Source organism: Hyaena hyaena, unplaced genomic scaffold, assembly GCF_003009895.1.
Source record: "Hyaena hyaena isolate Hyena2069 unplaced genomic scaffold, ASM300989v1 scaffold_1359, whole genome shotgun sequence".
NCBI classification, from domain to species: domain Eukaryota; kingdom Metazoa; phylum Chordata; class Mammalia; order Carnivora; family Hyaenidae; genus Hyaena; species Hyaena hyaena.
The window spans coordinates 5,786-22,191 of NW_024081992.1; the positions used below are offsets into that span (position 1 = coordinate 5,786).

The 16,406-nt window shown below is 35.9% G+C and overlaps 1 protein-coding gene across 4 annotated transcripts in view; it reads right to left on the reverse strand.

The window, feature by feature from the left end:
- Positions 1 to 3,950: 3,950 nt before the first annotated feature.
- Positions 3,951 to 16,406, reverse strand: part of NOL4 (nucleolar protein 4) — a 310,626-nt gene continuing 298,170 nt past the window's right edge. For all 4 annotated transcript variants that reach the window (XM_039223480.1, XM_039223479.1, XM_039223478.1 and 1 more), the window contains one exon: positions 3,951 to 4,529. In XM_039223480.1, coding sequence (XP_039079411.1) covers positions 4,336 to 4,529 — 194 coding nt within the window. In that variant the 3' untranslated portion in view covers positions 3,951 to 4,335. The remainder of the gene's footprint in view (positions 4,530 to 16,406) is intronic.

Sequence of the window (16,406 nt, forward strand, 5' to 3'; positions counted from 1 at the left end):
TGAACATGACTGACTTTAACACTGGAGATGGGTTACTCATAGCATTTTATCTCCCTTCAAAATCTTTAGGAGTGGAGATGGCTCCAATTAATACAGTAAATTCCTGGAGGTTAGCTTGCTCTCAATCCCTACTTTGCGAATACTCTGCATCTCAAACACATTGAAAATACGTTAATGCAGGTCCCTGCTTTATTTTTGAATTTTTTTTATGAACCAAAGTTTGAAACCTGAGCAATATGAAATTAAAAAATATTTTCTGGCATACAAAGATTAATCTCTGAATATTTATAATGATGGTGTAAAGATTAATTACAGTAGCAGAATAACCAACTATCTAGGTGTAGTATCTAAGGCCAAAATCTCAGGTGAATGAACTTAACTGTTACGGGTTTAGATGGATAATGCCTTTCATCTTTCCTTACCAGATTTACTACTGGCACCATCATTGTTAAAAAGCCACTGTCTTCCCTTCTTGCTTCGTGTGTTTGATTTTCACTGGTGGTGGGTTTTACTGTTGCTTTCTATATTTACAGAGAGCATAGCTTAAAGGAAATTAAACCTCTCTAAGCAGGATAAAACTCCCAGTGCTAAGTCAAATGCTTTATTTGATGTCAAGAGCATATTTAGTAACTAACTATTATTTACCACACAAAACTGGTAAACTTTAATACAAAGACCTGGTTCCAAGTCACAGGGTTAAATGCAATCATTCAGTACCTGGGAGGCCACAGACCCAGCAGACTGCAGTGACCAAGCATAGAGCTCTGGCCTCCGGTCTGCCTGGGTTCCGATGACAGCTGCAGCCTTCACTTGTGTCTGTGCTCCTGGCGAGTTAGTTCAACTTCTTGAGCTTCTTTTGTAAAAGGGACTGTGTCTGTCCTCATCATCAGCTGTGATTGTGAGAAGGAAAGGAAACAAAACGCCCCTCACTGTATTAACAATCAGTAAGTAGTGGCTATCTTTCTATCTGAATGCCCTTTTTACTAAATGTTGCTTGAACTGCACAATTTTGCTTTAAATGTCTTTTATTTCCGAGAGAAAGAGAAGGAGAGAGAGGGAGAGGGACAGTGTGAGCAGGGGAGGGTCAGAGAGGGAGGGAGATACAGATTCTGAAGACAGGCTCCAGGCTCTGAGCTAGCTGTTAACACAGAGCCCAATGTGGGGCTCAAACCCATGAACTGTGTGATCATGACCTGAGACAAAGTCAGAAGCTCAACCAACTGAGCCACTCAGGTGCTCCTGAGCTGCACAATTTAAGAAAATTCAGCAACTCCTTGTGTTTGCTGATCATTTCAAGGCATGTTTTCTTAGGGGTTTTAAAAAACAACACACACGTAACAAGGAACTGCTGTTGTATGGGAACTAACTGGCAGAAGTGGCGGAAACTTGTGTTTGACCTGTGTCTATGATCATAGTTTTCTATCACCTCAGTCGAATGAGAATATGAACTCGTTTCCCAAAATGCTTCATAATGGGGGTGTGATCTCTTTATTCTCCTGTGACTGAGTATAAATGAGGAGCAGGGTGTTTTTAGGTACAAGTCTTAAAGGAAAAGGAAAAACAGTACTTGACTTTGGCCTCTGGGCTCTTCAAGAGAAATGATGGGAGTCCCAGCACTCTCGTTCTGTGGGATAAATGCTCAAAAAGCAGAAACTTTTGGGGACACTAGTTTTTGATGGGCAGGCCTGGGAGTTAAAATTGAAGGGGGAAATGTAATGAAAACAAGAGCACCTTGTTGAAACTTCCCTTCTCTACTCTGTTTGCTTCATGAATCACCATCAAGGTTGTTTTATGTGTGCGCTGAACTCAAACCTGTTACTTTGTGAAACAGTAACCATGTCAAAGTCTTCAGACAATTGCAACAAAACCCGAAGCAGGAGACAGGCACCTCACGCAGGCAAATGTTTCTCCTAAATTGTTAAATCAGGAGTGACTGAAAGAGCCAGATGCCTCATGAGGAATAAAAAATAAATACTTGGGGCGCGTGGGTGGCTCGGGTGGGTAAAGCATCTGACTCTTGATTTCAGTTCAGGTCATGATCTCCTGGCTCTGTGCTGTGTGTGGAATCTGCTTAAGATTCTTTGTCTCCCTCTCCCTCTGCCCTGCTCCCCCTCCCCCACTTGAACTCCTTCAATATCATAAAAATAAACATTTTTTTAAAAAAGTATTTATTTTTAGAGAGAGCAGGAGAAGGGCAGAGAGAGAATCCCAAGCAGGGATTATGTGACAGAGAATCCCAATGCAGGGATTGATCCCAGTAACTGAGATCATGACCTTAGCCAAAATCAAGAGTAGGATGTTTAACCAACTGAACCACCCAGGCACCCCAATAATAAAAACATAAATAATAATTAAAAAATTCTTAGATTTAAATAATCATGTGAAGTATTCTTGGATTGATACTTTGCTTTATCCTATCTTAGAATAAACTCTTCATTAGACCATTTTGAGACTCCAGGGGATTTGGGGGTAATCTTATGATACAAGATTAAACTGTCCTTTTTGTGCTAAATGTTAGGTACAAAACAGCACTGCATATTTTAAAAGCAACCTGCTAAAAGTATTGGATCATTCAGAAAGTTGGTAATTTTTCACAATTGTTGTTTTAACACAGAAATCTGTTTATTAAACCAAACAAAACAGAGAAAATTATACCAGCCCTCGATTTTTGAATTTTCATTTAAATAAGCAAACTCTAAATCCACACCTTAAAAGATGTTTGTGCATCTATGTATTTCCAAAATACTCATATTTCAATAAGATTTTCACATTATATTCACCAACAGTATCACAAAAGTTCTTTTTTTGTTTTTGTTTTGTTTACGTAACTGTAAGGAACAGTAATTCTAGAAACACTAGAAGAAAAAAGCATAGCAATGTCCAGTTACAAGAAAAAGTGCACATTACTTGGTCACAATCACAGTCATTACTTGAAAAACTATATGTAACAAGTAGATAAGAAATATCACTGATGCCTTAAACTCATTATCAAAAACAGAATGACATAGTTTTACATGAAATAAGGCAAATCCAGAAATGCACAAAGAATCTGTAATCCAACCAAAGCTAAACAACAGAAAAAGAATCGTACAAGAAGCATAAACGGATGTACTCCTCCCTAAATATTTAAAAAATAGGCTTGCCTCAGTGCACAAAGAAAACACCATTCATGTGTATCCAACACTATAAAGTAAGAAAAAAAGACAAAGTTGGGGGGAGGAAGGAAGAAGGGGGCAGTTCATTAAAAGTTGCAGCTGCATCCACTGAGAGTTCTTTACATCATTTTTACCTAGAACTATAAATTATACAAATCCTATGAGGAGAGGGAATTGTCTTTTTTGGAAACTATGTCTGAAACCGAGAAAGAAAAACCACATGAGTGCAAATTTTCAGATTGTCACTTGCAACCTCTTAACATTCAGCCATCTACGTCCACTTGCTGCTGGAGGCATGCCTGTAAGAGCAGCGTCAGTCCGGGGCGAGCAGCTGTAAGGAACCAAGGTGTGATATTTTTTTTCAATGATATGTCTTTTTTTAATATTAAAAAATTCTGTGATGAAAACCACAATGGCGCAACTGCAAGGTTGAGTGGGTTGATGAGCATGAGTGCAGAAATGCAGGCTTCTCTTGGAAGTGGTTCCTGATGTGACGATTTAAAGAACGTAGCAAGGATTTGTTTCCAGCATCGTCATTTTTGTAGAAAGAATTTGGAAAGAGGAGAAGGCAAAGGGATGTGGAAAAGGTACTTAGAGTAGTTTCTCAAAACAGTTTTTTTTAGGACCTATGAAAAAGTTACCAAAGTAAAAATGACAATTTTGAATGAAAAACAAGTTTTCTTTTTATAAAAACTACATATATATTTTTTTAAAATACAAGATCCTTCTCATTGTTGTTATATCCTGTAGCAACAAGAAATTTTTTTTTTTTTTTTTTTTTTTTTTTTTTTTGCCAGACACTGCAGCTTTCAGTTCAATAAGTCAGTAGCAAATTCCACTAATATTTCTGTTGGACCTTGAACTATTTATACCACAAGCTTCTTCTGTTTTATCCTTGAATTAGGAATATACAGCCTTTATTTGCCCCTGATACTTATGCTGACATACTAAAACAAAAAGCAGTGGGCTGGACACATTACTGTATCTCAAGTACTTCAGAGGTCAGAGTTCCTTTGAAGCACCTTAGTATATCACTTTATGGATCAAGGACAATGTGGCATAATGGAAGTATTTCTCTTAAGACTGTGCAGTAAGACCAGAAGCATCTCTGTTGGGAAATCAAAATGTCATTAGTGGAAACTGCAAACTTAGACCTCAGTGAATAGGATCGTCATTTGACTCAGTTCTGTTGTAAAATAAGATTTTCCAGTTCATCTGCAGAACGCAATAAAAATGCAGCTGATTCTCGATATCCTGCGACCAGCTGTCTCACGGCATTGATTTCAGTTGGACTCAGCTGGGGTCTGGAGCTTGAACTGCTGGAGGATCCTGAGCTAGTCGCCAACTGCCTCTTCATGCTGAGATCGGTGGGTCCTAGACAACATAATCACAAAATTAACATGAACAATTTTTGTTCTGGTACTTTGGACATGAGCACTAAATTACTGACTTAATTCACTTACTCTTTGGTGAGAAGCTGCTGATACCTTTAATCAAATATATCAGTTCATAGAAAAAGCAAAAAGCAACATGATGTGAAATGAGCAGCTGAGTATTCTCAGATTCCTTGTGCAGCCAATCACCTCTTATTGTGGAAACACAGTGAAGACCTTCTCCTAAAAAGTGCTTTTAGTAAAGATCACTTTTTAAGTCTATCTTACACACGTGGTAGAAGTTTCTCTGCAGTTGTATTTGCACCATTGGTTAACAAATGATTTTAGATCCCACTGATTCTGACATGGAAATATCCTAGATTGTGATGCTAATGACTCCAAATTACAAACTCCTCCGTTTAGAAGAATGGAGATTTTGGATAGGTGAGTTGAACAACTTTTAAGTGACATAGTAAGGAAGTGGGTTGCATATTTTTTTCATCTCAGGTGAATGCTTTCCTTCCATTAGGTTGATTAGCACTGAAAAGTGTATATTAGAAGATTAGTATTGAAAATAACTGACTGAAGTTTGTTTTAGAAGTGTACAGTAAGTTGATCAGTATAAACAATTCTGCAAAGAAACTAGGTGTGGACTACTGCTTTAGGTCTTGCTAAAGCTGCTTCTGTATTTACATAAAACATTTAGGTGTCAAGATTTTTATTGTTACATATAATTAAACCAAATCAGATTGGTCTGCTTTTTGACATTTTGTACATTTTTATTTTTTATAAATTTTTACTTTAAAACAATTTACTTAACATATTTTTTTTTTTAAGTTTATTTTGAGAGACAGCAAAGGAGGGGCAGAGAGAGGAAGAGAGAGAGAGAATCTCAAGCAGACTCCATGCTGTCAGCACAGAGCCCAATGTGGGGCTTGAACTCATGGTCCACAAAACCTTGACCTGATCTGAAACCAAGGGTCAGATGCTTAACCTACTGAACCAACCAGGTGCCCCTGAGTTAAAGATTTTGTAAGATGCTTTGCATCAATTGTTCTTGAGTTATTAAGGTTTTATTATATACCAAAGTGTTCATTGTTACAGTTATTATCTTTACGCAATTGCTATAATTATTAAATTTGCAATGATGAATACATTTGAAATCCTTGAATAAGTCTCACTGTCAACATAACTAAAGACCCGCTCAAAAACTGTAGTAATGCTCTAACTTGAAGATATTTTAACAGATTTTTCCTGAACATAACTTTTCAGATAAGGGTATTCATTTCATGAACTGAAAAGATGGATGCTATTTTACCCTGTTAGTTTTTCTTGAGGCCTGATAGAGGCAAGTCAAGACCCAATCTCCTCCACCCTCTACCCTGTAGTGAAAAGAGGGCTCTTGTCAGCTAGGAGGCAGATGTCCCGTGAGTCAGAAACACCTTCACTTGTAATTTAATTAGGATAGAGACAAGACTTGCACACAAGAACTCTGACATTTGAGAGAGACTTATCTCCACTTCTGCCACAGCCGTTCAATGCCTTGATTTTTCTAGCAGGAGTTACCTTCCATTTATTGTGCTATTTACAAAATCCTGAGTGTGACATAGCAAGCTGAAAGGGAGAGAGGTAGGAGTGTGACCCTTGCAAACAGGAATTACTGAACAAGTATTCAAGCAAATTATTCATAGCAACCAGTTTATTTGGAAAGTTCTGAGTGGATTAAAAAAATACCATGAAATTAAACAAAAAAAAAAGGGGGGGGGCTGCCTGCGTGGTTCAGTTGGTTGGGCATCTCACTTCAGCTCAGGTCATGATTTCATGGCTGGTGGGATTGAGCCCTGAGTAGGGCTCTGTGCTGATGGCTCAGAGCCTGGAGCTTGCTTCAGAGTCTATGTCTCCCTCTCCCTCTGCCTCAATCCTGCTTTCACTCTCTCTCTCTCTCTGTGTGCGTGTCTCAAAAATAAACATAAAAAAATACCATGACATAATGGGTTCAGGTCTATGGATGAACCAACTTTAAATTTGTGGCTTTTGTTCCTTTAATATTTAAGAATCCCAGTACCAGTAAGAATCATTACAAAAGAAAACAGAAAGGATTTTCCTCAGTTGTGTAGATATTTGGCATCTGGTTAATTATCATTTTATTAGAAGGTGTGATGTTTTTGTGATGTTTGTATTTGTGTGTATTTGTGATGTTTTTGCTGAGAAGCCAAGTTGCTGATTGACCCCTTTAACTGGAATTGAGAGAGGGCGGGGCTAGGGCTCCTACTTCTGGCTCAGGAGTATGGGTTTCCAAACCAAGACATGGCTTTCACTTTCTTTCAGATGATTAATAACATAGGCAAATTCTTCTTTTTAAAAAAATTTTTAATGTTTATTTAGTTTTGAGAGAGTGAGAGAGACAGAGTGTGAGTAGGGGAGGGACAGAGAGGGAAACATAGAATCCAAAGCAGGCTCCAGGATCTAAGCTATCAGCATAGAGCCTGGCAAAAAACTTGAATTCCCAAGGCATATCACAGCCTGAGGTGAAGTCAGATGCTTAACTGACTGAGCCACCCAGGTGCCCCAACATAGGCAAATTCTAGATAGCTGAGTAGTATAGAAACCTTTCACACCTTTGTTACTTTCCTGGAAGAAAGTTGACTTATCTTGGTTTCCTTTACATCCATAGGATCAGGATTAAATATTATAAATAAAAACTATAAGGAATTATTTTTGCTATTACTTAAATCTTCAAAGTTAAGTTGTAGGGAATGAAAAATTAAAATATTTAAATGAACAAATTAAATAACTAGTGTCTACTCAAACTAGTATTTTTCACTAGTATTCTTATCTGCCTCATTCAGACAATGTCCTACTTGATGGGCTTAGCTTAACCCAAACACCAAAGTAAAGGAAAATATCAAAATTTATGAAGATGTTGAATTTAAGAAAATATTCTTGGAGATTTGCTTACATCACAAAGCCACTAAAAAGTACGGTTCTAGAAGAGTGGGACCTGTTAATAAAATGAACAAAAATAATGACACAATAGATGTCTCGAGAAAATGAGTTTAATATCAAATGTGAAAGAAAGTAATCAGAAAACTTGACAAGGCCATTTTAAAACCAGCACCCACATTTTAACAAAATGATGCAGAACTACTTTATGTTGACTCTGAAAATCTGAGGAAGAGATACATTTCATGTTAACATGCAATATTAAAAAAATTAAGACCCACCAAAACCAATCTTTGAATTATTATAAGGTTTGGGGACATACTTAAGTTATAAATAAATTCAAATGAAAATATATATCCATAATTCATTTTTAATTAAGAATATTTTAAAATCAAAATAGAGTTGACATACAATGTTATATTAGTTTCAGGTGTACAACATAGTGATTTAACAACTCTATATGTTATGCTATGTTTACTATAAGTGCAGGTACCATCTGTCACCATGCAAATGATTACAATTCTATTGACTATATTCGGTAAGCTGTACCTTTCATCCCTGTGCCTTATTTGTTCCATAACTGGAAGCCTGTATCTTCTACTCTACTCCATTTTTCCATTTCCCATCCTTCTAGCAGTCATTAGTTCTCTGTATTTATGGGTCTGTTTCTGCTTTTGTTTTGCTTTTTAGGTTTGACAAAATAAGTGCAATCATATGGTACTTTCTCTTATTTCATTTAACATAATACCCCCAGATCAGATCCATCCATGTTGTCTCAAATGGCAAGATCTCATTTTTTTTTTAATGTTTATTTTTGAGAAAGACAGTGCGTGCACACAAGTGAGGGAGGGGCAGAGAGAGAGGGAGACACAGAATCTAAAGCAGCTCCAGGCTCTGAGCTGTCAGCACAGAGCCCAACGCGGGGCTTGAACTCATATGCTGTGAGGTCATGACCTGAGCCAAAGTCGTAGGCTTAACCCACTGAGCCACCCAGGAGACCCGGCAAGATCTCATTTTTGTATGGTTGAGTATTAGTCCATTACATACACACCATTCTTAATCTCTTCCTCTACTGATGGACGTTTGGGTTGCTCCCATATCTTGGCTGTTGTTAGCAATGCTGCAGTAAATGTAGAAGTACATATCTTTTTCTCAAGTTAGTCTTGTATTTTCTTTGGGTAAATATCAAGTGGGTGAATTACTGGATCCTAAGGTATTTTTATTTTAACTTTTTGAGGAAGTTCCATGCCATTTTCTATAGTGGCTACATCAAATTACATTCCCATCAGCAAAGCACAAAAGTTTCTTTTTCTATACATCTTTACTAACATTTGCTATATTTTGTCTTTTTGATTCTAGACATTCTGACAGTTGTGATACCTCATTATTTGATTTGCATTTTCCTAAAGATTAGTGACACTGAGAAATTTCTCATGTATCTGTTGGCCATCTGTATGTCTTCTTTGGAGAAATGTCTATTCAGGTCTTCTGCCCACTACTTAATCAGATTGTATGAGGATTTTTGGTGTTGCGTTGTCTAAGTTCTTTACATATTTTGGATATTAACCTCTTTTGGACATGGCATTTGCAAATATCATAATCACTAGGTTGCCTTTTTGGTTTGTTGATGGTTTCCTTTGCTGCACAAAAGCCTTTTATTTTGGTGTATTCCTAATAGTTTATTTTTGCTTTTGTTTCCCTTGCGGGAAGAGACATCTATAGAAAAATGTTGCTAAGGCCAACGGCAAAGAGATTACTGCTTATATTTTCTTCCAGGAGTTTTATGGTTTCTGGACTCAAGTTTAGTTCTTTAACCCCATTTTGAATGTGTTTTTATGTATGGTATGAGAAAGTGGTCCAGTTTACTTCTTTTGCATGTAGCTGTCCAGTTTTCCCAGCACCATTTATTGAAGAGACTGCTTTTCCCCATTGTATATTCTTGCTTCCTTTGTCATGGACTAATTGACCATAGTAGTGTGGATTCATTTCAGGGCTCTCTCTCTTGTTCCATTGACCTATGTGCCTGTATTTGTGCCAGTAGCATACTGATTTGATTACTACAACTTTGTAATAGATCTTGAAATCTAAGATTGTGATACCTCTCGCTTTGTTCTTTTTGATCAAGATTGCTTTGGATACTTGAAGTCTTTTGTGGTTCCCTACAAATTTCAGTATTATTTGTTCTGGTTCTGTGAAAAAATACTATTGGTATTTTTATAAGGATTATTATTACATTAAATGCATAGATGGCTATGGGTAGCATGGATATTTTAGCAATATTAATTATTCCAACCCATGATCATGGCATATCTTTCTATTTGTGATTTATTTCATCAATGTTTCATGGTGGCTGAGTACAATTGTTTACCTCCTCAGTTAAGTTTATTTCTGGGTATTTTATTCTTTTTGATGCAATTATAAGTGGAACTGTTTGCTTAATTTCTTTTTCTGCTACATTATCAGTATATAAAAAACAACTGATTTCCTTGTATTAATTGTATACTCTGAACTTTCACTGAATTCATTGATTACTTCTAATACTTTTTTGGTGGAGTCCTTAGAGCTTTCTATGTATAGGATCATGTCATCTACAAATAGTCACAGTTTAACTTCTTTCTTAACAATCTGAATAACTTCATTTCTTGTCTGACTCCTGCATTAGAATTTCTAGTATTATGTTGAATAAAAGTGGTGAGAGCAGGCATCCTTGCCTTGTTCCCGACCTTAGGAGAAAATGCTCTGTTGTTCACTACTGTGTATGATGTTGTGAATTGTCATATATGGCCATTATGTTGAGTCATGATCCCTGTAAACCCACTTTGAGAGTTTTTATCATGAACAGATGTCAAATTTTGACAATTTTTTTTGCCTCTTGAGAGGATCATGATTTTTATCCTTTTTTTTTAATGTGCTGTACTACACTGATGCATCTGCAAATACTGAACCATCCTTGCTTCTCCAGAATAAATCCAACTTGATCATGGTGAATGATCATTTTAATGAATTTCTGAATGCAGTGTGCTAATATTTTGTTGAGGTCTGTATTTTTTAAACTATCAATTGAATATTTACCCCCTATTTATGAGGCATTTTTGATCCTTTTTAAAATTAGATTCACTTTTGTGGCCTTATTTTAATGTCAATTACACTCAACTAATAGAGACCCCCATATAGGACAAAGTTTTAATTTGTTTTGCAGAATGAATTCTTTTTAAAAGACTTTGACAACCATATTTTTTATATACACTGAGGGCCACATGCCAGACCCATGAAGGCAGTCACCCTTTGTGTTCTATTACTGTGATGGTGCATGGCTCAAAATAAGGCTCAATAAATATTTGTGTAATAAATGAATGAGAAGTTCCAGATACTTTCTATAGCCGACACTAAAGAAATTGAGAATGAATGATGTCACTAGTAACACCCAATTATTGCTAAAACTAGTTATAGAACACAGTGGATTAATGTAGCTTATTCAAATAGTTACCTCTGATATATGGGGATATTATTATTACCATAAAAGTCATCATTCAAAATTGTGAAAAACATAATCTAAGTAGATGAATCTTGAATTAGGCATAAAATTGGCCCTGGCTACAGTCAAACGTCTTTTCTCTTTTCCACTATAATGTTATGAACTCTGAATTGTTTGGATAACTGGCCATTTACCAGTTTTAAATAATTAAGTGACATTTTCAGATTTATGCTTAAAATGGGTTTGGAGGGGCACCTGGGTGGCTCAGTCTGTTAAGTGGCCAACTTTGGCTCAATTCATGATCTCAGGGTTTGTGAGTTCAAGCTCCAGGTTAGGCTCTGTGCTGATAGCTTGGAGCCTGGAGCCTGCTTCAGATTCTGTGTCTCCCTCTCTCTCTGACCCTGCCCCACTCACACTGTCTCCCTCCTTCCCTCTCTCTCAAAAAAATTAATTTTCTTAAAATAAAAAATAAAAAAGGGTTGGAAAACTTTTAACGCAAATAGCTAGATAGTAAATATTTCAGTTATGGGTCAAGGTACTTCATTTAAAAAGGAAGTAAATTTACATAATTTTAAAATTAGGATACAACTGAGGTATAAAATTAGTTTCAGGTGTACATGAGTCAGTATTTGTATGTATTAATAACTAACCACAATAAGTCTAGTTAACATCGATCACATGTAGTTGGAAATTATTTTTATGTGATTTTATTAATTTTTATTAAACTTTATTTATTTGAGAGAGAGAGCATGCAAGTGGAGAAAGGGTAGAGAGAGAGAATCCCAAGCAGGCTACACACCACCAGTGGAGCAAATGATGTGGGGCTCAAATCCATGAACCATGAGACCATGACTTGAAGGGAAGTCAGAGCTTTAACTGATTGCACCCACCCGGGTGCCCAGGTTTTAAAGATTTACTCTCAGCAACTTTCAAATCCAGTATTATTAACAATAATTGTCATGCTGTATATTACATCCCCCTGCTTATTTTTAAGTTTGTATTTTTGAGCCCCCCTCACCCATTTTGTTACCCCCACTCCCACAGTAACCAATCTGTTCTTTTTATGAGTTCCAGGGTTTTTTTTTTTTTTATTCCACATGTAAATAATATTCTGTTACATGTGTGCATGTACAGATATGTATACATATACTACATTTTCTTGAACTATTCCTTCATCAATGAACACTCTGATTGCTTTTCAGGTCTTGGCTATTGTAAATGCTATAATGAACATGGTGAAGATATCTTTCTGAATTAATATTTGTGTTTATTTTCTGAAGAAGTATTCAGAAGTGGAATTGATGGATCATATGATAATTATTCAAATATATCTAATTCAAGATAAAATGGAAACATATTCTAATTTAAAGTCAAAACCATAATGTTCACAAGAAAGACTTTTTAAAGACAAAAAACATATGGCCACATCTAAATGATTTGTTTGGTTCAGAGCTGAAGTAGATAGGCTTACAGTTTAGGAAGGTGAGGGGGAAATAACCATGTGTCTTTGAGTATCATTCATTGTGAAGCTTCCCAGAGTTCTAGTGTAGTGCTCTGGGAAGAGGGTGGGAGAGAGAATTTTTTTTTTTAATGAAACTGTTTAATGAAGATCAAAGCTGTTGAAACAGGTGAAGGCTGTGAGTGCTGAGAGGAAGTGGGGGGGACAGGAAGTTCTGTAGTGGTGAGGGGTAAGCAGTGACACTACCTCCTGGAACCTCTCTCCTCACTAGGGACTCACAGTGTCCCCCTTGGAGCCTCTCAATGGTCCAGTGGGACTCAGAGCAGAATGACTGGCTCCATTTTACAGTTGGGGAAAATGCATTCAAGACAGGTTCACTAGCTTGACAAAACTATGCATGCAAAGTATATGAAGAATGCTATGATTCTTCTGTATCAGATCAGAGGAGATATAAGCAGACAAATGGCTCCACAGAAGAAGCAAAGGTGTGGAGATGGGCAGGACATGGTATGTGAGGACACTGACAGGTGCTGGCTAGGGCTGAGCAGGGATCAGGCAGGATGGGGGATGATATTTTTATGACAGAATTTATACTTAAAAATGTTCAAGAGACTTTAAAAAGGCCTTAATAAAAGATCATACGTAGGTGGTATCTGTTGGTTCTTCCATTGAGACTCACTTTGATCCTGGTTAATTACAAGTCCTGATAATTCTTCTAGTTGGGTAGTGGTTAGTTCCTCTGATTCTCAGCATTTTTCATAAATGGCCATTAGTCCATAAAGGATTAAAAAAGCAATACCAGAAACAATGGCAAAATGTTGGCAGGCTCTACTTAAATATCCTTCTTGAATTATTTGAAACCAGGTTCTCTAATGATTGGCTTGGGTAGTGGACATCATGAGTCTCATCTGGTATCAAGGTAATACTGGTCTTAGGAAAATAATTTTGGAAGTGTTCCCTATACATATAATATATATGATGCAATACATTCAACTATAAGTATTTGATAGAATTCACATGTGAAGCCTTTTACTTGCTGGGAGTTTTTGATTGCTGATTCAATCTCCTTACTGATAACTCCTTAATAATTGGTCTGTTCAGATTCCTTCCTATTTCTTCATGATTCAGTTTTGGTAGGTTGTACGTTTCTAGGAATTTATGTATTTCTTCTAGGTTATCCAATTTGTTGGCATATAATTCTTCATTTTCTTATCCTTTGTATTTCTGTACTATCAGTTATGTTTCCTTTCCCATTACGGATTTTTTTTTTTTTTTTTTTTTGGTGAGTCTAAGGTTTATCAATTTTACCTTTTCAAAAAAGAGCTTAGCTTCATTGGTCTTTTCTACTGTCTTTCTACTTTATATTTCTCTTATTTCTTCTCTAACATTTATTTCTTCCTTCTACTAACTTTAGGCTCTGTTTGTTCTTTTTCTAGTTCCTCGAAGTGTAAAGTTAAATTGTTGGAGATCCTACCTGTTTCTTGATAGAGGCATCATTGCTAATAACTTTCTTCCTAGAACTGCTTTTGATGTATCCCGTAAGTTTTGGTATGTTACATTTTCATTTGTCTCAAGGTATTTTTTTCTATTTTGATTTCTTCTTTGACACATGGGATTTTCAGCAGCATGTTGTTTAAATCTTCACACATTTGTGAAGTTTCCAGTTTTCTTCTAAGCAATATCTAGTTTCATACCATTGTGGTTATAAAAGATGCTTGATATCTTGAAGTTATTCATTAGGACTTGTTTTGTGACTTAATATATGATCTACCCTGGAGAATGTTTCATATGCACTTGAAGAATGTGTATTCTGATGCACTTGAATGGAATGCTCTGTATATATATTTGTTTAAGTCCATCTGGCCTAACAGGTTATTTAAGGCCAATTTTTCCTTATCCATTGTTTTTGTCTGGAAAATCTATCGATTGATGAAAGTGTTTTATTAAAGACCTCTACTATTATTGCACTATTATATACTTCTTTGATTAGGTATGTTGTAAAAATTTGCTTTAGGTGTTTCTATGTTGGGTGCATAAATATTTATAAATGTTCTCTTATTGGATTCACTTTTGCATGTCTTATAATGTCCTACATGTCTATTATATGGCCTTTGTCTTAAAGTGTATTTCATCTGATATAAATATAGCTACCTTAGCTTTCCTTTGGTTTCCATTTGCATAGACTATATCTTTTCCATCCCTTTCACTTTAAGTCTATGTGTGAGTTTCTTGTAGGCAGCATCTAGATGGATCTTTTTTTTTTTTTAACCCATTACTCTTTTGATTACAGAATGTAGTACATTTACATTTTTAATTTTTTTTAATGTTTTTGAGATAGACACGGAATCTGAAATGGGCTCCAGGCTTTGAGCCCAACACGAGGCTCGAACCCACAAACCACGAGATGGTGACCTGAGCTCAAGTCAGACACTTAACCAACGGAGCCACCTAGGTGCCCCTACATTTTTAATTGAATTATAATTGACATAGAATATTAGTAATAGGTATACAACAAAGTGATTGGACTTTATATACTTAATAAAATACCACACTAGCCATAGGTGCACTAATTACTAAAATATTGACTATTGTCTCTATTCTATACTTTTCATCCTCCTAACTTGTTTTACAACTACATTCACTTATTTTGCCCTTGTCTCCACTCCCCACCCTGCAGCAACGACCAGTTTGTTCTTTGTAATTATGAATGTATTTCTGTTTGTGTGTTTGTTTAGATTCTACATCGAAGGGAAATCATATGGTATTAGTTTATGTCTTATTTCACGGAGCATAATACCGTCTTGGTTCTTTCATGTTATCAGGAGTGACCAAAATTTCATTTTGTTTTATGGCTGAATGATATTCCATTGTGTATATATCTTTTTATCCATTCATCTGTTGATAAATATGTACTTAAGTTGCTTCCATATCTTGGCTATTGTAAATAATGCTGTAATGAACATTAGGTGGAAATATCTTTTCTAAATAGGGTTTTCATTTTCCTTGGTCAATACAAAGAAGTAGAGCTGCTAGATTGTATGGTAGTTCTATTTTTAGTGTTGTGAGGTAACTCCATACTGTTTTCTATAGTGATTGCACAAGTGTTCTGTTTGCTAGACATCCTCTCCAAAACTTGTTTTGATTTGCATTTCCCTGATGATTAGAGATCATGAGCATCTTTTCAAGTGTCTATTGGCCACCCATATATATTCTCTGTTTATTCAGGTTTGCATGGAATACATTTTTTTCATCCCTTCCCTTTCAGGTTATATATATCTTTAGGTCTGATCTAATGTTAGTCTCTTCTAGGGAGCTTCAAAATGGGTTTTATTTATCTATTCAGTCACCCTGTGTCTTTTAATGGGGGAATTTAGGCATTTGTATTTAATTAAAAATAAGCACATATTTATTGCCATCTTGTCAATTTTGTTTTTTGAAAATCTATTCCTTTCTTGCTGTCTTTGATTTTCTGCAGTTGTATGCTTACATACCAAACTTAGACAAGGACACAATAAGAAAAGATAAGTACAGGCCAATATCTCTGATTACCATATAAGCAAATATCCTCAACAAACTAGCAAACCAAAGTCAACAATATTTTGAAAGGATTACACGGCATGCTCAGATGGGCTTATTACAAGGATGCAAGAATGGTTCAATATCTGAAAATCAATCAATGATATTCCATTAACAATATATATAAAAGATGCGATAATTTCAATAGATACAAACATTTGATAAAATATAACATATTTGAAAAGCTGTCAACATAGCAGATCTAGAGAGGAATGTACCTCAGCATAAGGCCATCTCTAACATCAGACTCAGGAAGAAGACATCAGGAATAAGACAAAGATACCCACTCTCACCACTTTTATTCAGTATAGTACTGAAGTCTAGCTGGTGCAATTAAGCGGGGGGAAAAAAAAAAAGTAAAAGCATTCCAAATTGGAAAGGAAAACCTAAATCTGTCTATCACAAAATTTGTAGGGAATTGCATA